Below are 26,399 nucleotides of genomic sequence, written 5' to 3'. Positions count from 1 at the left end.
ATAGATACAAGGTAACAGTGAAAAGGAAAATAAATGTTGATATATAGGCACTACATCCAAGGTTTCATTCCACTGTCTGTAATTCTTTCTTTGTGTGCTTCCCCAGGTGAAGGATTGCTGTACATTGCCACCCTACTGAGTTAATCTATATCTAGTGCTGGTGAACTCCTTATCGGCCATAAAAGTGTGTTATCGTGATGGTAAAAGTGAAAAGATAACTATATCAGTACCGCAAGAGACTCTCATCATTTAACCAATCGCAACATTGCTTGCTCCTGAATACAGGGATCTCATTGGTTAAAGGTCCCTGTATCCCGGCACACAGCGTTATGAAAACTAAATCAGTTGTATTAAAACACTTGTGCTAAAGAATGAAACACACGTCCTAAGAGCGAAAAAAACGAGAATTAAAATCCCCCATACAAGAAGGTCGGTATTCAAGTGGAATGAACAAAGACGATTCCCTATTAATGGAGGAGGTGGGTTCCTTATCACTTCACCCGGACGTACTAGACACGACCAGTAAGCCGGGACGATGCAGATTAGTTGCGACAGTCTCCAGCCGTGGAGCGTCGGTCCTCAGCGGCGCCCTGCTCAGTGTCATCCTTACCCGCCGACCCGCTAACTCCCTGGCGAGTTACCCGTACCACATCCTGTTATACTCATGTTATGTAAACTGAAGTCGAGATCTGAACCCACGGTGTGTCACTGAATTGTCAACGATGCTACCCTTGAAGGTAAGACATGACTCCGAGGCAGATATATATATATATATATGTGTGTGTGTGTGTATTCTGCAAGAGACGGTAATTATCTGCTTCTGTAATGAATTACACAATTGACATTAGTTGCATGTCGGCTAAGATATTATAAACACAAGTAACAGCAGAAATACCTAAATGGGCCGGAGTTTGAATTGATTCCTAGATCGCTATTTTAGATAGATGAAAATTGCTAAGGAAGTTATATTAAAGCTCCAAAAGCTTACGGATTGTGGTGTCGTAATGACATTAATACATGATGTTGATCAGTATGGCGCCCACGTTGCGCGTCTTGTATTTGGAGAGAATAACAGTACAGGAGTGTGTTTATCTTGTATAGCTGTGTATGCCAACGGGGAGCATACACCGCTCCATGTTCATGAGTTCCTCCATGGTTAAGTGTTAGAGGGCCTCCAGGCATCACTGTTGGAGGGCCTCCAGTCATCACTGTTGGAGGGCCTCCAGGCATCACTGTTAGAGGGCCTCCAGTCATCACTGTTGGAGGGCCTCCAGTCATCACTGTTGGAGGGCCTCCAGGCATCACTGTTAGAGGGCCTCCAGTCATCACTGTTAGAGGGCCTCCAGTCATCACTGTTAGAGGGCCTCCAGTCATCATTGTTAGAGGGCCTCCAGTCATCACTGTTAGAGGGCCTCCAGTCATCATTGTTAGAGGGCCTCCAGTCATCACTGTTGGAGGGCCTCCATCACTGTTGGCAGACGGTGCTCATATAATCTCTATTTACAGGGCAATTGGTGCTCGAGTAATTAAAAACTTTTCTGAAATTTTCCTCACGCTAATTCCTGATACCAACGTGCCACCTGGGAGTAGGCCAACTCCCCCAACGTGACGCCTGGGAGTAGGCCAACTCCCCCAACGTGACGCCTGGGAGTAGGGCTACTCTCCCATTGTAGCCATTCATATATTTTCAACGCGTTCCCTGATAACGGCTCATGCCCAACATCATTAGTAAAATTATTTAGACACGAGACTGATCAAAATTCTCTTTTAGAGGAAACAAAATAAAAACCATTGACATTGATTATTTAAGATCAGTCGTGAACATTTTGGAATTTTATTTATGCATTTTTCTGTGAATCATTCCTAATCTTGCTTGTCTATTTCTTTATTGTGAAATGATGAGTTTAAATATTGTTATTCTTTAAGTTATATATTGCGAGAGAATTAGTTTAGTGCTTGTTTCTCTATGGAAATTTATTCTGTTGGAATAATCCACGATAACGAGTGAATCATGCAAGATAACGAGTTCCACACAACCTCCACCTTGCGATACAGCATAACATCTAATTCCTACTTGTGACAGGGTGCGAGGCAAGCATAGTGCTATCTTGAGGTTATCTTGAGATGATTTCGGGGCTTTAGTGTCCCCGCGGCCCGGTCCTCGACCAGGCCTCCACTCCCAGGAAGCTGCCCGTGACAGCTGACTAACACCCAGGTACCTATTTTACTGCTAGGGAACAGGAGCATAGGGTGAAAGAAACTCTGCCCATTGTTTCTCGCCGGCGCCCGGGATCGAACCCGGGACCACAGGATCACAAGTCCAGCGTGCTGTCCGCTCGGCCGACCGGCTCCCTTGCTGTCCGAATATGAGGCAAGCATAATGCTGCCCGAATATGAAGCAAGCATAATGCTGCCCGAATATGAGGCAAGCATAATGCTGCCCGAATATGAGGCAAGCATAATGCTGCCCGAATATGAGGCAAGCATAATGCTGCCCGAATATGAGGCAAGCATAATGCTGCCCGAATATGAGGCAAGCATAGTGCTGCCCGAATATGAGGCAAGCATAGTGCTGCTCAAGGATGAAAACATGGAAATGAAAGCCAGCAAGGAGCCGCCTGACAGGTTATGTGAAGATAAAGAGACCCATGCTTTCCTTATCTGGTTGATATCATACTGTGTAGCCTACTATGCATCGCCAACACTTCGACCAGCCACGTGAAGTGGCCCATAGACCTCAGCCACTTCAATTACCTCAGAAGACGTACACTTTAAGTGGTAGTATTTATCACGTTGCGAATTAATGTAAAATACAAATTAGCCACAGATGGCGTAACTGAACTGGGGGTTTGCGCAAGGAACAGGACGTGCCTGCTTACTGCAGAACACGACCAGGTGTACAGTGTAATGCCCTCACCCAGGTGTACAGTGTAATGCCCTTCACTTAGGTGTACGGTGTAATGCCCTTCACTTAGGTGTACAGTGTAATGCCCTTCACTTAGGTGTACGGTGTAATGCCCTTCACTTAGGTGTACAGTGTAATGCCCTTCACTTAGGTGTACAGTGTAATGCCCTTCACTTAGGTGTACAGTGTAATGCCCTTCACTTAGGTGTACAGTGTAATGCCCTTCACTCTTCACTTAGGTGTACAGTGTAATGCCCTTCACCTAGGTGTACAGTGTAATGCCTTCACCTGTTTACTGCTAGGTGAACAGGTTCATCAGGGTGAAATAAACTCTGCCTATTTGTTTCTGCCTCTGCCTTGGATCGAACTTAGAACTACGACCCCAGAGCGCTGTCTACTCAGCCGCGAGACCCCCCTCTGTTTGTGCGTGCGTGCGTGCGTACGTGCGCGTTAGTCAATATATCCGAATCGTATAGATCAATGACTCCTTTCTATATTAATTAGGTTCTTATTTACTTGACAAGAAATTTGAAAATTTTCTGTGAAAAGTTAGCTTGTTGATCAGACCACACTAGAAGGTGAAGGGACGACGACGTTTCGGTCCGTCCTGGACCATTCTCAAGTGAATCGACTTGAGAATGGTCCAGAATGGACCGAAACGTCGTCGTCCCTTCACCTTCTAATGTGTGGTGCGGTCAACATACTTTAGCCACGTTATTGTGACTCATCGCCTGCAAAAGTTAGCGTTACACTCTCGAAGGTGTGGCGCACGTTACCAAGGTACAACACAGGCATCAACACAGGTAGAGGCCAAAACGACAAACACAGCAATATAGATTACAGGCGAGTGTAAAGAGAGAAGAAGGTGGTTACCGTGTTAAGGGGACCGGGTTAGCTGGTGCTGCATTCTGATTGGTTCTCTTGGGTGATAGTTGCTGTGGAGCCTCACAGTACTCTCCTGGTCTTATTGACGGTAGGATGTATCTAGTTTTAAGTTGAAATGTATTTGTATTTTTACTTTATTTTATAGTAAAAATATAATGGTTACTAGATCAAATACAGTAGAAATTCTAGCTTTTCCGGACAAATGCGCATTGGCCTCGCTAGGTTAGATTTGAAGCGCTGGTCAATTAGGTCTTTAACAATAGGACGTGCCTGCCGTGTTCCCGCTGATGATGGAAGTATCTGAGGATTCAGCGCAACATGACTACAAATCATATTATTTGGTTGTTTGGGACAGGCAGAAAGAGACGGACAGAATGGTAATTGGGCTGCGTCTTGTGCGTGTATTCCTATGCATGAAAAGTGTATTCACCAGGCAGAAGATAATGGAACAACCCGTCCTCGACTCAAGTCCATTGCATCCAGCGGTCGACCCCACAGACGCATTCATAAATTTTAACTTGCTGTTCATTCAAAACGGGAATTTTCTCAAGTATAAATTAATATTATAATATATTAGCATATTGTGTATATATAGGCATAGGATAGGTTAGGTCAGGTGTTTAGGTTCTGTTGGCGATTATTTGTATTTGTAGTACGTGGGTGAAGCATTTATAGTGTTGTGATTCGAACAAAATTCGTCAGCGAAGCACTTGTTCCGGATATGTTCGAACGTCAGCAGTTGAGTCGTGTGTAAACCGCTTTTCATTCATAAACAGGGGGTTTGGCGGGTGCATGGAATCACTTTTGGGTCTTTGTTTGGAGGACGGGCTGCAACGGAAATATACCCTAATCGAAGGGAGATTCAACCAACATTCCACAACTGATGCGATCGTTAGCAGGAATTTGCCATAATAGTCAATATAAACGTAAGAGAAAATTACTGAATTTAGTTAAAGTGTTAACATTTCTGATTATTTAACATTTGATGGATTTCTCTGTACCTGGTATTATTTTGTGGGCATTGAAACCTAAGGGTCATCGGATGTGAGTGAGGATGTGGAGCTCTCACCGCAAGTGGAGGTTAGAACTTATCATTGGGAACAAGATAAAACAGATAACATATCACTGGGCTGCGCTGGGAGCAGTTGAATGGAAACGCAAGAAAGAATTGTGAACAAAAAACTACGATTGCACACATTGCAACATATAATCTAAACAAATTAAAAAACTATTATTATTTTTGTTTTCAATTTGTTTATACTGTTTTCATCACTATAGATCAAAGATCACATGCAGGTGTTAGCGTTGTTTAATGACAGTGTGAGAACGACGGTGGGAGTATAGGTACTGTCAATTCAAGTTCAAGTACGTTTATTGAGAAAATAAAATACATCTCAAAGGGATAGAGTAGCTTAGACTATTTCTATCCTCCTTAAGGTACCGTCAATGGACAGTACGCTGCTGGGTCCCACAAGATACAGGCACCGGGACGATACAGTTAGTAAAAAATATGTCTGTGGCCCCCCAAGCCATTATTACAACTATAAGCAACTATAATCAGTGTGATCGTAGCATGCTCAAGGATTTGATGAAATTGTGCCCAAAATACGCCACGAGTGTTTATAGGAGTTGGGTGTATGTCTCCTAATGCCCATTGAGAGAACTTGGTCGCCTAGGTTCGAATCCTTAAAGGTTCACTCGAGTTTTTAGTTGTAAATATATATGTACTTATTTATTTTATTTTTCAAATTAAAATTGTAATAATTTAGTAGAAGGAGGATTATTGGTTCAATATGTAATTACTGCTTTTTACAGTTGAGTAAGGAACTGCTAGAGTGAAATGTTCCCTGGAAACGTTTGAACATAATCAGCTGTGAATCATGTAAGAAATGCGTTTTCTTTATAAACAAATGAGGACGGTTGCTATATGAACTCCTTTACGGGCTCACTATAGTCCGTGCTAACCAGACCACGCACTACAAGGTGAAGGGACGACGACGTCTCGGTCCGTCCTGAACCATTCTCAAGTCGATTGTGGACCATTCTCACAATCGACTTGAGAATGGTCCAGGACGGACCGAAACGTCGTCGTCCCCTCACCTTCTAGTGTGTGGTCTGGTCAACATTCTTCAGCCACATTATTGTGACTCATCGCCTGCATAGCCCGTGCTACATGGACATTTCGTTCTAAGTAGCTAAATCTAAAACAACAACAACGGTTGCTATACATGGCAACCCATCTCCAAAACAGTGACCAACTGCTCGTTGATCCTGCATGTGTCGTGAGTCAAGTACTTTTTCTTCACGTTCAGGACAAAACCATTTTTATAATAAAAAACTTCTAACATGTGATTTACAACTGATTACATTCACACACTTCCGGACATTGATTAAATTTTGTTTTTGTTTTTTTTGAAGTGAAATTGAAATTGACATAAGTTTATTGAGGTATAAATACACACAAAGGGATGAGGTAGCTCAAACTATTCTCACCCCGTTCAGTACAACTTGTCCACATATGTATAGACACAAATCAACATATTACCGAACATTCTTTGTGATAAATATATACATTTCTTCCTTTTGTTTGATGTGCATCTCTCTAAGGCCTTCAACCACGTTACTGGTGTTTCACAAGCCATGCTGCCCCCCAGACCTCCCTCACACACGTGTTAAAGCGAAGTTCTCTAATATTTGCAGGCCTGGCAGCCTCTCCTGGTCGCTCTACTGCTTCTTGTAAACCTTGCCACTAGCAGCCCGGTGCTGCAAGGTGATAACGATTATAATTACAACTACGATGACTATGAACAAGCAGATGAGCAGAAAACAAAATCCATTCCCCCGGACCCTGAACCGGTTGTAATGCAGAAAGTTACGACGAAATCAGTACGAGAAATAGAACCTAAACCAGCTGCAGATCTGAAAACGACGACGAAGTTAGGACTTGAAGTAAAACCTGATATAGCCGCTGATCTGAAAGCTACGACAATGTCTGGACTTGGAACAAAACCAGAACCAGCTGCTGATCTAAAGACTACGACGAAATCCGGACGCGGAACAGAATCCAAAACCGTCGTCGAGCTGAAAGCTTCGACGAAGTCAACACCCGGAGCGGAACCTAAGACACCTGGAGACCCGATACAATTCCCCGAAATTGATCCTGAGCGAGAATCAGGAGCACCGGTTGACGTCGAAGAGACGGACTACTCGCAGTCGCTGCTGAACGCTACATCTACGCCAGAAGCGACTGAGGCGGACGAGCGGGGTGAGGTACCTCAACCAACTCCCAAACCTCTTCCCGGTAAATGAACTAAATTTACTTTGCCACATTACGTTCTACTCGTTCGACAGGGTTATATATATATATATATATATATATATATATATATATATATATATATATATATATATATATTGGTGTATACTGGCAGCAGGTTTTCTTTCAAAAATGTTTCATTGAATATGACCGCATATTCTGTATTTATTATTTTCTGGTTTAGGGCTTCTATCCCTCTAACTATTTTCTTAGCATCAGGGCTTAATTGAAATAGGAGTTCTCCAAAACTCATTTTCGTACTTTTAAGGTGAAGAAAAGAAGTGATTTACTATAGAGTGTATTACACTTATTTGTATAATTTGCACGACGTTTCGAACTTCCATGGTTCATTCTCAAGTGAACAGATCTTACAATACTAGTTGATTTTATACCCGCATTAGGTCAGGTGATAATACAATGAAGGTGAAAACATGGGGGGATACATAAGGGATAAACATAGGGGCTGCAGAAGGCTTATTGGCCCATACGAGGCATCTCCTATCTAAACACAAAGATTAATCCATTGTAATTGGCCTGTTATGTTGGACATTGTCTTCTGTGTTGGCATCGATATGTTCTTGTCTTGTCCTTACTAAGGACAAGACAAGAACATATCGATATATATATATTTATCTCATAGGGCGATTCTAACTTCTAACATAGTCATAAGTTGCAAGGCATTGGACATGTGAGTGAATATTCTACTCTGAATGTCCTTTGTAATTATCTGCTATAGGGTATTCTTCTGTCTGAGTGACGAGGCTGCTGAAAACATGAAGTCTAAGGATTTATTTACTTCTAATTAAGGTTTAATTACTTAAGCAAATTTGTGTGATAATGAGCGGTTTAAGTCACTTAAGAGTTTCGTGTGCGACAACTGTTGTTAACTCCGTCACAATCCGCTCCATAAATACGTTAATCATGTATTACGTTGTATAGTTACATAAGTTTATAGTATTGATCTGTTTCAATTTTGATTTAGTGTCGGCGGGGGGGGGGGGATGTGTTAATAAATTATTAATTAATTAATCTTGAAAGCGCAATTATAAATATACTTGAAAGTTATTTTATTTATCAGTCTTAAACAAAAAATTAGAGAGCATATGTAAAGTAATATAATTATTTGTCACACACCCTTGTGTATTGTGTAACATGTGAATGGTTGCTAAACTCTGGAGTCTTTGTGGGCCCTCCACAGCAAGCTGCACACAGCCTCCGAGCCCGGGGCTGTGTCGAGGCCACTACCCAATGTTCTACTTCGACCCCGCGACCAACACCTGTCAACAGTTTGTGTACGGCGGCTGTCGAGGCAACGAGAACATGCACAAGACAGCCACGGAATGCTACGCCAAGTGCCACCCAGCTGCCCTCAACGGTAAGTGGGAAGGAGAGAGAGAGAGGGAGAGAGGGAGGGAGGGTGAAAAAACACGGGTCTGGTCTCGCGGTGTGGAATAATCGATTTCACAGACTCTCCCCATATCAATTGTCATCCACACTTCCGTGGAAATAAACTTTCCTTATTAAGGCTACTCAATAGCTTGGTTGATAGACCTTCGGCCTGACACGCCTGGGGGCCCATGGTTCGAGTCTCCTAGAGCCCAGGTGAATGGACTCTCCCCATCTAGACGTGAGGGACATTTTGATTGACGGAATCTTGTCTGTCTTGACGTCAGAGATCATATGTTTAACACAATCTCGTCCATCTTAACGTAAGATTCCTAAGAGTCGCGGAATCCGGATCTTTTTAATATGAGGTATCTTATTTTTCACGGAATTCCGTCTTCACGTTTAGCTTGTCTAAATTTATTCGCGTGAGATACAAGCGTACTCAGTGTGATGGATATATATGAAGTCAATGCATAGGAACTGTACGCATTTCTCGATAAAGAGTAATTTAAAAGCTCATCATGCGTATATTATTAACTACAACCGTACAAGTTGTACGCATGTTCATGCTGAGGGCTTAATGATTACAGCGTAGTTTAAATTAAGGTTTTCACCTTTATCTATGTATATACATTTTCAATTTTAACAATATATAAAATGTTCCACCAATAGTGTCAAATGTTACCGTGATAAATGTTGAACATGGGGCATGCTGAACATGGGGCATGCTGAACATGGGGCATGCTGAACATGGGGCATGTTGAACATGGGGCATGTTGAACATGGGGCATGTTGAACATGGGGCATGTTGAACATGGGGCATGTTGAACATGGGGCATGTTGAACATGGGGCATGCTGAACATGGGGCATGTTGAACATGGGGCATGCTGAACATGGGGCATGTTGAACATGGGGCAGGCTGAACATGGGGCATGCTGAACATGTGAGTGGATAAGGCATCTAAGAATCTCCTCGGCGAGCCTCGCAGACAATTACTGCAGGAACACGCACACCCAAGTCCACAAGGAACGAGACTGTGTACCTCCGTTCCACACAAACACTGTAGAAATACATTGGATGCGACCTATTGTAATTGTGTTTATCCATGACCAATTTATCAGATTTTAACTTTAACCTACAGAAGTTACCTTTCACATGAATTATAAATAACAAAGTACGCATCAACCTGGCAATTTAAATTAGCTACATCTTTGATATAAAGCTGCAGGATGGTCATATGTTGCTTCACATTGTTTGGATTCATTCTGATAATAACTTGTTTACTCCCACAGTGTGGAACAAGCACCAGCTTGGTAGGTCATCACCACACGACTACCTGACCTTACACGATGGTACGGGCGTCACCTCCCTCACCTTCGTCAGCCGCAACCCATCTCTCAGGGTCGACGACAAGACGCTGGCTCACTTCTCCATCAAGTAGGTCGTTCTGCAGGGGAGGGAAGATGGTATACAATTAGGATATAAGCGAAGCACAACCTTGCGACTTCTAATGTCACATATTCTCTTGTGCGAGGCTAGGGGGGTCCTTACAAATTCAACCAGAGGTGTGCGTATGTATGTATATATGTATGTCTGTATGTATGTTTGTATGTATGTCTGTATGTTTGTATGTATGTATGTATGTGTGTATGTATGTATGTCTGTATGTATGTATGTGTGTGTGTATGTATGTGTGTATGTATGTATGTTTATAATCCTCAAACACTGCACAAAATCAGTATAGCTGACTTAAGTAGAATGGGTTTTATCCAGCTAGGGGAATCAGTCGTCAACCTGACTACTGAGATAAGAATGTGATGTAAACTACAACACACTGCTGATCATACAGGTTTAAGAGGTCTCGCGTGCACACTGCCTCCACCTCCTACTCACACACTCACACCAACACGTTGTTGTTGTTTAAGATTCGCTACTTGGAACAAAAAGTTCCAAGTAGCACGGGCTATGGTGAGCCCGTAGTGGATTTACCTGGCACAGGAGCGGGGCTGGAACTGTTGACTGACACGTAAAGTCGCGATCTTTTATACCAACCAACGCAACCAAGTCATTATTCCGGGTTTACTGCCCTCCGTGTGTCGCTAGCTCTTCGGAAGAAAAAACGATAATAAGATATCAAACATATCTGATATCTTATTAGCGACAAAATGTGGTCATAGTTTTAATAGAAAGCACTAAAGGAACTCTGTTAGTTAAAGAGAATTTGTGCAGCAACTTGTATTAGTTTCTAATGAGTATTCAGCCTCACGCCCCGCCTGCATGCTCAGCACCCAGCTGCTTCTCATGTATGCTGAATTAAGAAACTTTTGGAGTCATTACAGGTCATTAATAATAGGATATGAGGTGTGTCGTGCAATTTAGATTCGATAATTAGGATTAATTACCCGAGTGACGAAGCCTGTTTTCCTGATTGTTCCCGTATCAGCGGTATTTCATTATTTGAAGATAAGAGTTATACATTCTAAAACAAATATGGAAAATATGATATATTACGAAACTTGTTTGCTAGTCATTTAATCCTCAGACGTTATATTCACCGAGAGATGAACTCCGGTGCTCGGTGTATATACACAGAGGTGTTATATACTCTTGAGTACTTGGAGTATTTTCTCGACTATAAAACTCTTGCTGGTTGGTTAGTAAGCTTTTGGTTCTAGTTTCACTCATGGTACTGGGAGTGAAAGAGAAGATTTAGTGACGTGAATGAGAAAGGAAAGAACTGTGCACGGCAGAGGGAGATATGCAAGAGTTACCGTGCACAAGAGAGGAGATACAAGAGTTACTGTGCACATGAGAGGAGATATAAGAGGTACTGTACACGTGAGAGGAGGTACAAGAGGTACTGTGCACGAGAGAGGAGGTACAAGAGTTACTGTGCACGAGAGAGGAGATACAAGAGGTACTGTGCACGAGAGAGGAGATACAAGAGTTACTGTGCACATGAGAGGAGATATAAGAGGTACTGTGCACGAGAGAGGAGATACAAGAGTTACTGTGCACGAGAGAGGAGATACAAGAGTTACTGTGCACGAGAGAGGAGATACAAGAGTTACTGTGCACGAGAGAGGAGATACAAGAGTTACTGTGCACGAGAGAGGAGATACAAGAGTTACTGTGCACGAGAGAGGAGATACAAGAGGTACTGTGCACGAGAGAGGAGGTACAAGAGTTACTGTGCACGAGAGAGGAGATACAAGAGTTACTGTGCACGAGAGAGGAGATACAAGAGGTACTGTGCACGAGAGAGGAGATACAAGAGGTACTGTGCACGAGAGAGGAGGTACAAGAGTTACTGTGCACGAGAGAGGAGATACAAGAGTTACTGTGCACGAGAGAGGAGATACAAGAGTTACTGTGCACGAGAGAGGAGATACAAGAGTTACTGTGCACGAGAGAGGAGATACAAGAGGTACTGTGCACGAGAGAGGAGGTACAAGAGGTACTGTGCACGAGAGAGGAGGTACAAGAGTTACTGTGCACGAGAGAGGAGATACAAGAGTTACTGTGCACGAGAGAGGAGATACAAGAGTTACTGTGCACGAGAGAGGAGATACAAGAGTTACTGTGCACGAGAGAGGAGATACAAGAGGTACTGTGAGTCAAACAGAAAACGTGACTTGCATGTGAACACCGAACAAAATGTGGCACTTAACAAAACCGATTGGAAGCAGTTTGTTGGGAGGGGATTAACCGGTTGATAATTTGTCTTTGTGATTATTCAATCACTTCACTGCACTGAGACACTGTCTCAGCTGCGATGATGTTTTGTATATTGCTATTGTCCTTGTGATGGTGCAGTTAGTAGGCCTGGGAGGCAGTTTGAATAGTTGTAATTTTGATACAAAAAAGGTAGATATAATGGTTTAAACTCTCCTGAATGGTTCATCATATTTCAGGGGCGTGGGAGATGGAATAATGCTGATAATCTATATGCACTCTCATTACATTAGCAAAGAAATTTACGTGTTAATCAGTTTATATTCGACTATTATTCTCTGCCGGTTTGTCTCATATATATATATATATATATATATATATATATATATATATATATATATATATATATATATATATATATATATATATATATATATATAATCAGAATATTGAAGATACGTTATGACAGAGCATGACAACACTACACTTCATTAATATAGTGTTTCTCCCCCAGCAACACCTACCAGTTCGACTTGTACTTCAGGACGGACTCTCCCCACGGGCTCCTCGCCTTCCTGCGTCAGGTACTGCGCCTCCTTCTCCTCTCTTCTCTCCTCTTCAGGCAGCTCTTCTAATTGAATGCATAGCCTGATATTTGGTGTCTTCTTCCTATAACTGTTATTAATAGTATTTATTTGGCAATTAACGAGGCGATTTTTAATTCTGATAGTAATAAAGCTAACTTTTCTGATATTAAAAAATCTCTATTTAAATATTGTTTTGAGGCAGTGTTTTCTCACTATTTGATCAACATCTAAAGTGAATGCCTTGTGTCTATAACTATTAGTGTACGGTCACATATGGACCCAATTAACCATTCACACCGTACACAAATAGATGCATTAACTGTGAGGACGGGTTGTTCTAACACAGTACGGATTAAGCCTTATTCAGATCATTTTCTTTTTATTATTATTATTATTCTTACCAAAGAACGAGAAGTGAATATATAAATTAATAAAACCTTGGGGGGACCTCGATATACATTATATATATATATATATATATATATATATATATATATATATATATATATATATATATATATATATATATATATATATACATACATACATACATACATACATACATACACAGGCTGCCTATCCCATTACGGGCTATTCATGCCCGTGCCACCTCTTGGGTGGCTTAATCTTCATCAATCATCAACCAGACTTATGAACAAATCCACAATGGCCGTGACGAGGATTCGAACCTACGTCCGGGAGCATCCCAGACACTGCCTTAATCGACTGAGCTACGACAGGGTAAAAGGGTTGAAACCGAAGTTCTACTGAACTTACTGGATCCCGTAGCCTCTCCGAGGCACAAACCAGGCTTTTACACAACACCCCCCCCTGCACCCGAGCTATGTCAACAGGCCGTTCTCCCTCTTCGCCCTTACATCATCACACACAGTAAGTTCAGTAGAACTTCGGTTTCAACCCTTTAACCCTGTCGTAGCTCAGTCGATTAAGGCAGTGTCTGGGATGCTCCCGGACGCAGATTCGAATCCTCGTCACGACCCTTGTGGATTTGTTCATTTGATGCATCACGTTAGTGTGATCTCTGTGTGTGATCAACCAGACTTGATTAATTATTATAATTAATTACCCGTGGACAGGTATCGGCGCCGGAGGAGCCGCAAGGAGTGAGGATCCAGCTGTACATCTTCCTGAAGAGAGGCCACCTGGCAGTCACTCACGTCTTCGATAACACGACTGAAACATTCATCATGGAGAAAGGTGAGAGGATGCTGCATATATCATGCCATTATAGGCACGGGAAGAGCATGCTTTTGGGGCATGTGTGAGGGTTCACTTGTCCCTGAGTACCTGGACTCTTCGTCTAGGGAGTTTAAGTTTTCTTATCCATTATATGTAGGCTTCCCGGTTCAGAAGTGTAGGCCTGCTGTTGCGGAAGACTTACAGCTCCTGGTTCAAAAAGTCAGTTTTGGACTAGGTTTTGGTTTTGGAATTTTTACTGAGAAAAAGTCAGTAAAAAGTCAGACTTTCTGGTCCAGAAATGAAGATCTTTTGGTTCACAAATTGATCTCTTAGTCGTGGAAGTATTGGCCTCCTGGTCCAAAAAGTGTTGACCTCCTTGATTGTGAGTGCAATTCATCATTACAAGGGGACGTGGGTATTATCATCTAAGGAGCGAAAGTGTCATTTTCCAGTGAGTGGAATTGTTTTATCGATTCTCTAGGCTAAGAAGCCCTTCAAGCTTCTACACTGTGATTTTACCACTAGGATAGTGAACGTATCGATGGAATAACTGTTTTTATGCCTCCACGTGTGTGTGTGTGTGTGTGTGTGTGTGAAGACCTTCCAGAGTTTAAGAAAGTTATCGCTGGCCGAGTTGATATAAAACAGATTTCAAGCACTTGAGAGGTCATAAAGAGATCTGTTTCATATCATTACGTCATCTCGTCATTGTTGAGATACTTCCCGTATTTCCTCAGATAATCTGATAACATTCTGAGTGTCGCGGTCGCGCATGTGAGAATCTATGTTTATTATCAGAATTGCTTGACATGTAATTAATATTTTTTTTATCATTGATTTCATCAAAGTGACGACATTACGCATTCACACTGAGGGTTTGCTTTACAAAATTATTTGGGTAAGTATCCACCAGGAAAATGAAACGAAAGTGCCAAACGTTTTCGTGTTTCAACACATGTCAACACATTTATTCCTTCATCACCTGATCGTTTTGATATATATTTTTTCTGTATACGTCTAACAACTAATAATATGTTTAATTATTATTACCCTGTCAATAAAATAAGCCCTGTGATAAAATGTAGCACACCATATTGACTCGTGGACTCTGCAGGAGGGCTGCAAGATAGCAGCTGGCACCATGCCATAGTCAAGGTGACGGCAACCACGGGGGATCTGACGGTGGAGGTGGACAACATCCAGGAGAACTTCACCGTCGCCAGCCTCGCAGACCGACCCGGGTACTCCAGGGGCAGCTACGCCCTCCAGGACCTCGCCTCCAGACTCTGGATCGCGGGTAGGTTTCATGTTGCGAAGTCGAAACGGCAAATTTTATTCTTGTTTTGCCAATATGTCTCATTGTTCTGGTTGTTAGCTATACGTTTTTTTTATAACGCTCTTGCTAACTCCAGCCACAACAGTTATGTGTAAATTAGTTGTGAATGAAGATAAATTAGTCAATACATTATTTTATGTTTATTGAAGGTTTAGAGCTCTACAAAGCTCCAGGCTGATCTTTACACTACGTATACTGTAGTATAAAATTAACACCGATAGGCTCTTTTCCATTTCATAATGTGATTCTAATGTATTTTCAAATTACATATACTAAATGAATCATTAAAATTCTAAATATTTGTCAGAGTTTTCAAACAGCCCTGATCTGAAGGTGACTTAAAAAGGTTCTTGACCCTCAAAACAGTAGACATATATACGCATAACTACAAAATATTTTCAATAGCACAATAAATTCAGGATAAACAAATAGTAGGAATAAAAAAAAAAAAAAAATTCAAGATAATATTCCTATCATTGTTGCCAGCAATGTATAGTGTGTGTGTGTTTTTGGATACTTCAGGAGTGGACAAGAAGAGCCTGGAGGAGGAGGAGGTGGTGGTAGGCTTGGTGCCGTTCCACGGGTGTATGCGGCAGGTGGGGGTGGCGAGTGGTGGCACTCCCATGGGTATGGTGCCAGTCCGTCCCCTTCTCACCTCCACGCATCATGGCGTCCGGGAACACTGCAACAATAAGTAAGGCACAAATGAAGAGAGAGAGAGAGAGTGAGAGATATGTATTAAAATAATATGCATATATAATTTGACTGAAAATATTACATACGTTAAAATCCATACACAAATTCATTTTCTATTGCTGCAATATGAATGACCAAAAGGTCACAACCTTATTCCACAACCCTCTAAGATATCAGCTCACTAGTCCTCCACAATCGTCTATTTTAATAGCTCTCTGTCCCTACATCACCTCTTATACTAATAGGTCAATACACCCTCTGTTGTCTTTCATACTAACAGCTCTCTGGCTCTGGACCGTTCTACGTGCTACAACCTCCTTCATATTGTCCCCGATCTCACTCTAGCTAGGTGTCTCAGGGGCTGAGCCAGGGTCAACACCTCAGGTCAACTCTATTTCACCACTCTCTGTCAGCACGGAGTGTGTTGCAGGAATACAGGGAGTTACTGTGGAGAGTAGCACAAGAGTAGCGGAAGTTCACGTGAAGAGTGTAAAATAGTGTGGAGAATAATACTTGTTTAGTGTGACGAATAGTGTAGAGAATAGTACTTGGTTAGTGTGAAGAACAGTGTGGAGAACAGTACTGGAAGCAGAGGACTATCCCATCACTGCCCCCAGTGCCACCTCCCATAGTGACATAACTGCCCTGCTCTTACACCATCCTAACTACTATCCCGTTGTGTTCCTGGTCGTAGCTGCAAAGATCGTTACCGTAACCTGTGCTCCCCGTCATCGCACTGTGTTGAGCACTTCGACCACAGCACTTGCAGCTGCTTCAACAGCGGTCAGGACGGCAGGAGGTGCGCCAACCCTGGTAAGCATCCATGTTGATTGTCCCGTTTCTCCTCTCTACTTATTTTAATTATCTCAATCATCCATTGATGATCAACTTCGCAGATAAGTAACGAAAAGGAGCAGATTGATCCCTTAAAAAAATCATTATTTACTACATATGTATTTAATTTTATATTGAAGTAGAGATATCTAATAACTTATTTGATGATATACAGATCTCTGATCAATATCTTTAGAGGTACATCGTTGTCTCTGGGTCAATCTGGCGTGTTCATAATCCACAACCTCCAGTGTGGAGAGTTCTGATCCACAATCTTCCTCGCAGAGCTGCCAGTGTTGACTTTGAACAGTGAAGGTTACGTGGTCCACCGTATCTACGAGTGGGTGGATCGCGTTCATTCCTACAACAACCTCATCTCCATAGAGTTCAAGGTCAGTTTAGATCAGTATCCCATTCCAGGTGTGGGAGGGGGATAGTGTAAGAGTAAGTTGTGGCCAGGCGAGGGAGGGGATGGGACGAGAGAGTTTAGTAGTTTTTGTAAATTGAGGACATAACTTCGTAGTATATCTGAAGGGGCAGATAAAGGTGGAGGAGCTTAGAAATTTGCAGATGACGAACAAATGTATAAGAAATAAAGAAAATGATTTTCATAATTACAGAGATTGATTATAGGAGAGAGAGAGAGACTGTCACTTAATGACATATAGATGAGAAGATTCTTCTCATCTGAAAACAGATGAGAAGAATGAAACAATTGAGATTGATCATAGAAGTATCACTGGAGGAGAGACTGCCCTCACAGCCTCACAATTAAAACTTAGTACGAGCTTCCATCTCACAGACAGAGTTTACGAGCTCGATCCTGTTCTACGCCTCGGCCGAGCACCCGGAGAAGCAGCACCTGTCTGCCTCCATCACCGGCGACGGCAGGATTTACTTCGAGGCTGACTTCGGAGAAGGGGTGGTGAGGGCCCTGGTGGGGGAGAGGCTGAACTCGAGCCACTGGTACACCTTCACCGTCATCCACCAGCACGAGAAACTCAAGGTGCGTCCTCCAAGGTCTGAGATGTTCTCATGTAGGAATATATTGGAAAATATAACTCATTTGCTATTTCATTTGATTTGTAATGGTCCTAAATGTTAGTTTTCATCACATACAAATGAACTTATAACATGTCAGACACAAATGTTATTCCTTGGCGTCTGCCACACACAGGTGTACCTGGACTCGAAGCTTAAACAAACTCTCATCGTGCCTGGGAAGGTCCATTACCTCCATCTAGACCCGGACTTGTACGTCGGCAACCTTCCCGGACTTAACCGGTGTAAGTTGATCGAATTGTACCTTTCGTGCTGCCCTTCCAACCTGTTCTCACACGATACAACGGCAGTTAACTAGCCAGTCAGTCAAACTTTTTCCTGTAATGAGAGGTTTATAAAGCAGTGTGCTTCTCTGATATGGTGAGGTGTCTGGAAATCTGTCAATTTTATTTGTATACTGTGTATATTAGGTCAGCTTACGGGCTATTCATGCCCGTGCCGCCTCGTGTGTGGCTAAATCTGCATCAATCAAATCAATTTGGTCAGTGTGGCACTGCCCCCCCCCCCTCTATGGTGCTTTCGCATTATAGACGAGCTGCGGGTCCAGACGAGTGCCTGATATAAACATTAGCACCGAAAGGATAAAGGAATATAAAGGATGTGTAGAAAGCCTGTTTTCCACTTCAAGACAGTTCTTATGTATTTACAACAACCCCCAAACAATGATTTGTCCAACCAATGTTTTATTCTTTGAATAATATTTTTAATGACACCGTTCTTGCTATAGAAGATTTTCCCATCCGAAAGAAGTGATAGAAGATTATCCCTCCAACTCATTTTCGTAGATATTTCCATAGAACTGTTCCAAACAGATGTAAATTTCTAGGCAAAAGCACAGTTATTCAGTGAATTATGAACCAAACACGTGCGGTCCCTTGGAGCTGACGAACATGCTAACCACACCACGTGAATTACGTTATTGTGCTTCAGTGTGTGGGCTGACCAAGGACCTGGGCACGCCGGAGTGCCCTCAGGAGGCGCAGCAGCGTTACCACTACGACGTCCACTCCGCCACCTGTCGCCCCTTCAACTACACCGGCTGCGGAGGCAATAACAACAGCTTCGTTGACCACGCCACCTGCATGGACTCCTGCTACACCGTTGGTAAGTTGAGAGGCCCAGCCAACGCTGCCGAGGGAGTTTATTTTGTGACGAGGGTAATTTTTTACATTGAAATCTGCTTATTTCACAGTCAAAGTTTGTCTATTAGTAATATGAAGTTTTTAGAATTTAAAACAAAAACTTAGTTCTTGATGATTTTTCTCGTTCACCAAATACAAATATATTATATATAATACGATTAAAACAGTTCACTTCCGTTGATTCCAACAGTACTAATTCATCGCTAGAATTTGCTGTTTCATTCGCCAATTCATAATGCGCCGATTTATATAAACATTGTTGTCTGCCGCTGAGTTTTAATATTGATATGCTCCTACCTGAAACATCTTAACCCCCCCCCCCCTCCCTTGTAAAATCCGTGTCCTAGCTCTACGTAGCCTTAATACACCATAACCAAATGTCCCAAACCCCTATACATTTTAATGTCAGATATTCCATTCACTGTGCAATTCCTGTTTAATACACTACAGTCAACCGTCTCCCAACATACTGTGTGCACTCTGATCTCCCTCTATTACACAATCCACTGTCCCGTCCCGTCTACACAATCACTGTGAAGGGCACACTAGAGCCTCCACCTCTCTTATCACCATCCCTGTAATCTCCCACTGCCCATGCACAACAAATGGAAATAATACTGTATATTCCTACAACTATACGCCATCCTTCACACTTCTACCATATATACTGTCATCTGCACATTGTCGCTTCACCCACACCAACAATCCACAGCTCACTGTTGTCTGTCCATCCCAAAAACCATTGTCTTCTGTTCCCCTCACAAACCAGGGTATACTCTTTCCTATTTCACTAGTCTACCTCACACACCAGTATCCATGTCCAACTATAATCGGCCATTACTCTCTGCTCCTCGTCTTCATCAGGTCTGAGGTCTCTCAATTCCTTCCTGGGTTGCTTGAGGAACGTCTTCTTTAATGACGTCAGCATCCTGCAGCAGCTGCACCAGGGAAACAGATCCACCCGATACATTGGCATGACCGAGGAACCACCTCTGTCAACCACCTGCAATAGGGTAAGACGCAAATCAGGAACTAGGATGAGTTTTAGGATGGGAACTAGGACGTTCTGGGAACTAGGATGAGAACTAGGAAATACGAGGTTGACTATCAGACTTACCACAGATTTTAAGATTGCTCGTGTCACTAACGGAAAAGCAATCTATTGAATCTTTCTTCTTCTTTTGCTTGGAGGACGCATTCCTTGGATATGTTGTGTTAAAGGAACATTAAAATAAGCTGCTGACTGTGTGTAGAATCTGTAAATTTATCTTTTATCGTTTCACCATTTTTTCATAAAGAAATATCTTTTTGTAGAATTATTATTTTGATTATCATGTTGAGAATTTTGTATGTTTCGAGCCGATAGATTTATAAACAAAGATATGTTTTAATTTTTGTTGGATGCTGAAAGATTTTCTTAGTTATTATGCAATTAAACATAATTTTATTGATATAGCACACTTCTCACATAATTATTTATTTCTGCAACTGAGCTAGAACTTCACTTTATTCCTTTATTGAGAAGAACAATTAAACTTGTTCAGAATATTCGGAAAATTCTTTGTAAATACGTATTTTAGATGTTCTGTGCCTCTTGTACACCTTGTACTTCCTCCGCCTCTTGTACACCTTGTACTTCCTCCGCCTCTTGTACACCTTGTACTTCCTCCGCCTCTTGTGCTCCCTGTTCTTCCTCTGCCTCGTATTCTTCCTGTGTTCTCCCATCTGCTGCTCTCCCCCCCCCCCTGGAGGACACTCCTCACCGTCCTCTCCTCAACAGATGGATGAGGTACAAGTCACACTGTCTACAGCCAGCTCCAGCATTCTCCTGCACAACCATAATCCTAATGATTTCCGACTTAAAGTGTCCTTCAGGCCTACGACACCTCGCAGCATTCTCGCCTCTGGTCAGGTGTACGTTCGTGACACCTGGAACGTGTGGCAGGTGAGTGAGTGGTTTGGTTTCACCTTTGTCGGGTCAAATTATGCCTATTAGGCTCATGGAGTTTTTTTTTTAGAACCACGAATGGTAATTCCCCAGAATACTGACCTCCAATATTTGACTAACTCCCACGTATCTATTTACTGTTTAGTGACCAGAAGCCTTTGGCGTTTGGAAACGTTTCTAACTCTTTGCCCCTGAACGGGGATCGAACCCAGAACTAATCGATTGTGAGCCAACTGAGCCAGCGACTGTTGTTCAATTTTCTTAAGAGAATACTACACAACGTATGTTTAGATATAATGTTGAGGTATGCTTTGTAAGCAATAAGTAACACAAGCTTAGTTTAGTAAACAATGATGAGTTAAAAACCAATAAGTGTAAATGCTTTGACACAAAAACGTCCACAGATGCACTCTCGTACCCACTGAACCACGTGTACAGGTATATACGCGTGAGTATATGAGTATACGTGGCACATATATGCGTGTGAGTATATCAGTGAACACCAAGACGTCCCTGATTAACATTGCCTTCTCTTGCACCCTGCACAGATGCGTCACGACCAGAACTACGTCTATTTTGACGTGCATGACGACGTAGTCCACCTCAAACCCGATGGCAGAATAAAAATCGGCGACTGGCAGTATGTGAGTTGTTTTGATTTATTTCTTAATATAGTTGTGACTTTTAATCAAAATAATATAGCTAATAAATCATACATCTTTCAGTTTTTTTAATTATCACTGTCAATTCTATAGTATTGTTGTTTTGTAGGCACAAAAACGAATGGCTAAGACTAACCTTTGGTTTCGATGTATTTTATGTGATGTAATGTATTTTCTAACTTCATTGTAATATTATTTGTTTTTTTGGGATAATGAATGCAATTATGCAACTGAAGGTTTCTTTCAGTAAGATGTGTACAGAGAACTTAATCAATTTAAACTCTGAATATGATAGTTGAGACGCTTTACTGAGCCCTATTGTTGTTATTTTAGATTCAGCTACTTAGAACACAAGTTCCAAAGTAGCACGGGCTATGGTGAGCCCGTAGAGGACTTACCTGGCACAGGAGCGGGGTTGTAACTGCCCTATTGTGCTTTCACGTATCTTATGCGGATATTTGACTTATAATCTTTATATTACAAATATCTTCCACCCTCTTGAAGTAATATTTCCAGTAACAGCTGTTATTGCTGTTACTGAAACATTGTTATATCCATAAAACAGTTGAAATATAAACTGAAGCTGTCTTTGATTCAATTATTAGTTTTTCGATATTAGCATCATTAATTCTCACTAAGTATAGGAATTACTCATTGATATCTAATAATAATTCTCACTAACCAAGTACAGGAATTGCTCACTGACATCTGACAGAAATTCTCACTAATAATTAAGTAGAATTATTCCTTGACAAATAATATTAATTCACACTATATGAGTAATATAGGAATTACTATTTGATGTGTAACACTAAGAATTACCCCTTGACACCTAACAATGGATCGTTGACGCCTGCAGGTGGAACTGCGGCAGGAGAAAGACCTCCTGATCATGAAGGTCAACCAGATGACCACCTCGAAAAAGACCTCAGGAAGCCTTCAGTTCTCCTCCCAAGTGACCATTGGGGCCAGCATCCTAGGAGACGAAACAGGTGAAATCTGTTTATACACTGAGTGAATGGAACCGATTTCTTGAAAGAGGCACTATTATTTACTTAAGATGTTTTTTTATTGGAAATCCAGAGAAAAATTGTGTGTGTGTGTGTGTGTGTGTGTGTGTGTGTGTGTGTGTGTGTCTACTTACCAATATGTACATGTGTAAGAACGAAATCCAGCACTCTTAACTATAGTTCCAAAATTAATTACCCGTAAGGCTCCTCTTCTTCTTAGTCTTTAATTTAAATGTGTCAGTGTATCTCCTATGTAAATATATTTACATAGGAGAATTATATATATATATATATATATATATATATATATATATATATATATATATATATATATATATATATATATATATAATATATATTATATATAAAATGATAATAAGTATCATTTGGCAGGATTTATTGGGTGCTTGAGGATGTTGGAGTTAGGAGGAGAGATGGTGAACTTGCGCTCCATCGTGGGAACTCCCATGGTCAGCAAGGACGTCACTTTTGACAACTGTCAGGTCAGCTCCCATGGCTTCTCTGGGCCTTGATGCCTTTCTCTTTTGTCTTGAGAATGTTTTCACTCAAAACGTTTTATCTTGTGTTTGTCTTAACACTCTCTCATACTTGGTACAAATATTTTAATCCAACTCTTCTCATTTTTGTTATTTCTTTACACAAACTTAACAATTAAAACGTGTACGAACTAGTGTGCATTTGTCACTTCGTCTAAAGCTGAAGTCTGTCAAATTCCTTCTGCATGTCGGCCTTGAGTGAATAATTGCTCTCATAATAGAACTGTCGACAAATTTGCTTTCATTGTTGTTTGCACAATATGAAGATCACAATTTATTTGTTATACAATAAAGGCTCTATGTCAGAACACCGAGGAACACCACATTAAAGATCATTCTATGTAGGTTTCTATCAGTTTATGGTAATTCAGTGTTTCCAATCTCCAATGATATCTTCTTCAGCTTTATTCGTCCTTCGCATCTTCCATGGTCCTCCATCATGGAATATTGCACCACAAAACAATCGAGATTTTCCTTATAACTTTACAAACTATTCCTTTTCATACTCAATGAAATTACAGTAGTGTGATATATATAAGAGAACATCTTTGGAGCAGGGTGATGGGATCGTACCGGCGTTCTGGGTCACCGCAGACGCCACATATCAACGAAGTGCTAAAAGGCGGTGAATCGATCCCTCCGTCCTGCTCCAAATAATGTGTTATGGATATTTCACGTTACTGTGATTTTTATTTTATATTTTATCTTCAATTATTTGTCGTATTTGGCTGTCACAAACTCCTGTTGATGTATGCAGGTGTTGGGCCCTTGTGAGCGGCCAGGGTCGTGCGGACACGGAGCCCCTTGTACCGTGGCTGGGGATGGTGTCCAGTGTAACTGCTCAGGCACGGGCTACACGGGCAAAACGTGTCACTTCCGTACGTACCCCACAAAACTTCTTCTTCATTCGTAATATATATATATGCATCTCAACCGACACGGTGTCATACCCTTCCCATATTATCATAATGACTAAACACGATAAAAAGTATAGTTTTCAGGCACATTGTTGTTTTTGTTGTGTCATATGTTGATATCTATGACAGTGATGTATCTCAATTTTGGTCTGTGTTATTGGGATTTCCTCAGCGTTGTATAGGAAGTCGTGTGAACAGTACCGCCAGATCGGCTACAACACGTCAGGGATCTACAAGATCGACGTGGACGGCAGTGGTCCTCTGCCTCCCGGCTTTGTCAGATGCCTCTTCAGCGAGCTGACGGGGGAGACCTTCACCATCATCGAACACAACCTGCCGCAGAGTTTTGTGAGTGTTGCTGAAGTTTAGTGTGTGTGGGTCTCAGAATTATGGGTTTTGAGGAATTGTGAGAGTATCGCAGAATTATGAGAGTTGTAGAGCTGTTTCTGAGTGTTGCAGAATTGTGGGATTATTGCATAGTTATGGGAGTTGTAGAATTATGTGCGTAGGAGACTTAATTGTGTGTGTTGCTCATTTGTTCTATCTTTGCATAATTATGTGAATGCTTCGTAATAATGTGATAGTTGCTGAATTATATGACTTGCATAATTACACGAAGTGCACATCTATTATTAGATACAATAGCGGTCTAGCTAATTACTCGGTACACACACACACACACACACACACACACACACACACACACACGATACTCTGCAACACAAGTATAACAATACCAAACAGTGGAAGACTAATAAACAGCTTGTCTGTTGTCTCTGCTAACATCAGGGGTTCTGATCACTAGACAACTCACACAACTAAAGAATAACAACTGAAGACAGTAGATCGGTCCCAAGTAACTTTGGACGAATTAGAAAATAATTCAAAGAATAAAAAAATTATTTATAATAGTAATAACAGCAATATTAAGTGTGTGGGTAAAAATAATATTAGGGCATATAATGATTTATTTTTGTAGAGTTTAACACTTACAAATTAAATTAAAATTGCTGAATGTTATACATAATAATTCAGAAAACTGATATAAATGAAGGTTATTGAACATGGTATTGAACCTCCCACTTACAGGACGTGAGGAGACCGAAGATGTCCAGCGTCCAGATCAAGGTCCACTACAGAGACTTCTCCGACGATATGCTTAAGGCGTTGGTTAGCCAATCCAAGTCCTGTTCTCAGAAGGTACGCCACCACACCACACGGAAGACAAAACACTTTCATGAAACTGATATAAGTATTAATTTAGTAACAGAGTCCTGTTGTAATGTTGCACGCGCTCAACATTTAAAATTGTAATAGTGGCTAAATATGATAATATTCAGCGATAAATTGAACACGATAATATTCCTGTATATATATCATTTTAATAATTTAGTGATGATATTTGTTAACTTCGTCATAAGAGTAAATATTTTGGCCATTATTTAAGTGATAAAAACAATTAGTATTCGTGACTAGTTTTGCTAACTCTATTTTGAGGGTTGGGGATCCAGGAAAGTGCATATAAACCTATTCAATATTCATATTGATAATAATTTTTCTTTATTGCTCTAAAATTTTTGTTTTAATATATAAACGACATCAAATATTTTAATGAGAATTTTAAGGAGAATAGATTTTTTGATGATATTTGATGTCCCTTATTATTAAATGTTTAACCAGTCACGGGCTGCGAAGCACAGGCCTTATGTATGTTAGAACAAAATATGTATATTAAGATAAATTTAGTATATTAACAATTTACATTTTAATGCACGGTTGTGGGAAAGCAATGGTCTTGCAGTTAAATTTCCAATTCCAAAGACGATTATTAATTGTTTTATCACTAAATTAAGTCATTGAAACTTTGAGATGATGATAAAATTTATGACATTTTGTCTTTGTATGCAATTGAAACCTAAGTACGAGTATTTACATGTTTCTCGCGTAGAATGAAGTGCACGTGACTACTGTTTACATAGTTGAATTAAAGGTCTGAGATGGAACGGATTATTATAAGAAATATTATATTAATGCTGAAGTGTGTAAGAAGTATGATGTTGGTTCCCTCAGGCGAGGTACAACTGCCGGAGGTCCCCTCTAAGGCTCTCCACCATGACCTGGTTCTCCTCCCCTTCAGAGAAAATTATCACCAGCTTCGGGGCCAAGACTCCTGGGTTGTGTAGGTGCAAAGGTCAGCAGCAAGTGGGACACATCCTACCTGGCCTTCCTAAAGTAACAAAACCTTTATTTGACTCTCAATATGACATGACAGATACAGTT

General features: G+C 41.2%; 1 protein-coding gene across 9 annotated transcripts in view; it reads left to right on the top strand.

Annotated features, from left to right (window-relative positions):
* The first annotated feature begins 526 nt into the window (after positions 1–526).
* axo (axotactin) overlaps positions 527–26,399 on the top strand; it is a 48,721-nt gene continuing 22,848 nt past the window's right edge. For 7 of the 9 annotated variants that reach the window (XR_011225390.1, XM_069316391.1, XM_069316388.1 and 4 more), the window contains exons 1-22: positions 4,056–4,167; positions 6,491–7,091; positions 8,305–8,481; positions 9,786–9,930; positions 12,683–12,752; positions 13,853–13,973; positions 15,070–15,252; positions 15,814–15,985; positions 16,682–16,800; positions 17,107–17,213; positions 17,624–17,827; positions 17,999–18,107; positions 18,814–18,987; positions 19,890–20,038; positions 20,806–20,970; positions 21,522–21,617; positions 22,495–22,627; positions 23,039–23,148; positions 23,960–24,080; positions 24,292–24,467; positions 25,209–25,319; positions 26,190–26,310. Coding sequence is in view for 8 of the 9 variants with exons in the window: in XM_069316391.1 (XP_069172492.1) it covers positions 4,078–4,167; positions 6,491–7,091; positions 8,305–8,481; positions 9,786–9,930; positions 12,683–12,752; positions 13,853–13,973; positions 15,070–15,252; positions 15,814–15,985; positions 16,682–16,800; positions 17,107–17,213; positions 17,624–17,827; positions 17,999–18,107; positions 18,814–18,987; positions 19,890–20,038; positions 20,806–20,970; positions 21,522–21,617; positions 22,495–22,627; positions 23,039–23,148; positions 23,960–24,080; positions 24,292–24,467; positions 25,209–25,319; positions 26,190–26,310 (3,454 nt within the window). In the remaining variant the exon portion in view is untranslated. Of the gene's footprint in view, positions 738–3,800; positions 3,879–4,055; positions 4,168–6,490; positions 7,092–8,304; positions 8,482–9,785; positions 9,931–12,682; positions 12,753–13,852; positions 13,974–15,069; positions 15,253–15,813; positions 15,986–16,681; positions 16,801–17,106; positions 17,214–17,623; positions 17,828–17,998; positions 18,108–18,813; positions 18,988–19,889; positions 20,039–20,805; positions 20,971–21,521; positions 21,618–22,494; positions 22,628–23,038; positions 23,149–23,959; positions 24,081–24,291; positions 24,468–25,208; positions 25,320–26,189; positions 26,311–26,399 lie in introns of those variants that run through there. The other 2 variants (XM_045759340.2, XM_069316389.1) reach the window with 2 other exon arrangements.

This window comes from Procambarus clarkii, chromosome 83 (genome assembly GCF_040958095.1).
Source record: "Procambarus clarkii isolate CNS0578487 chromosome 83, FALCON_Pclarkii_2.0, whole genome shotgun sequence".
Lineage (NCBI taxonomy): Eukaryota > Metazoa > Arthropoda > Malacostraca > Decapoda > Cambaridae > Procambarus > Procambarus clarkii.
Note: the sequence above shows the minus strand (reverse complement) of the source record. Positions and strands in the feature narration are given on the sequence as shown.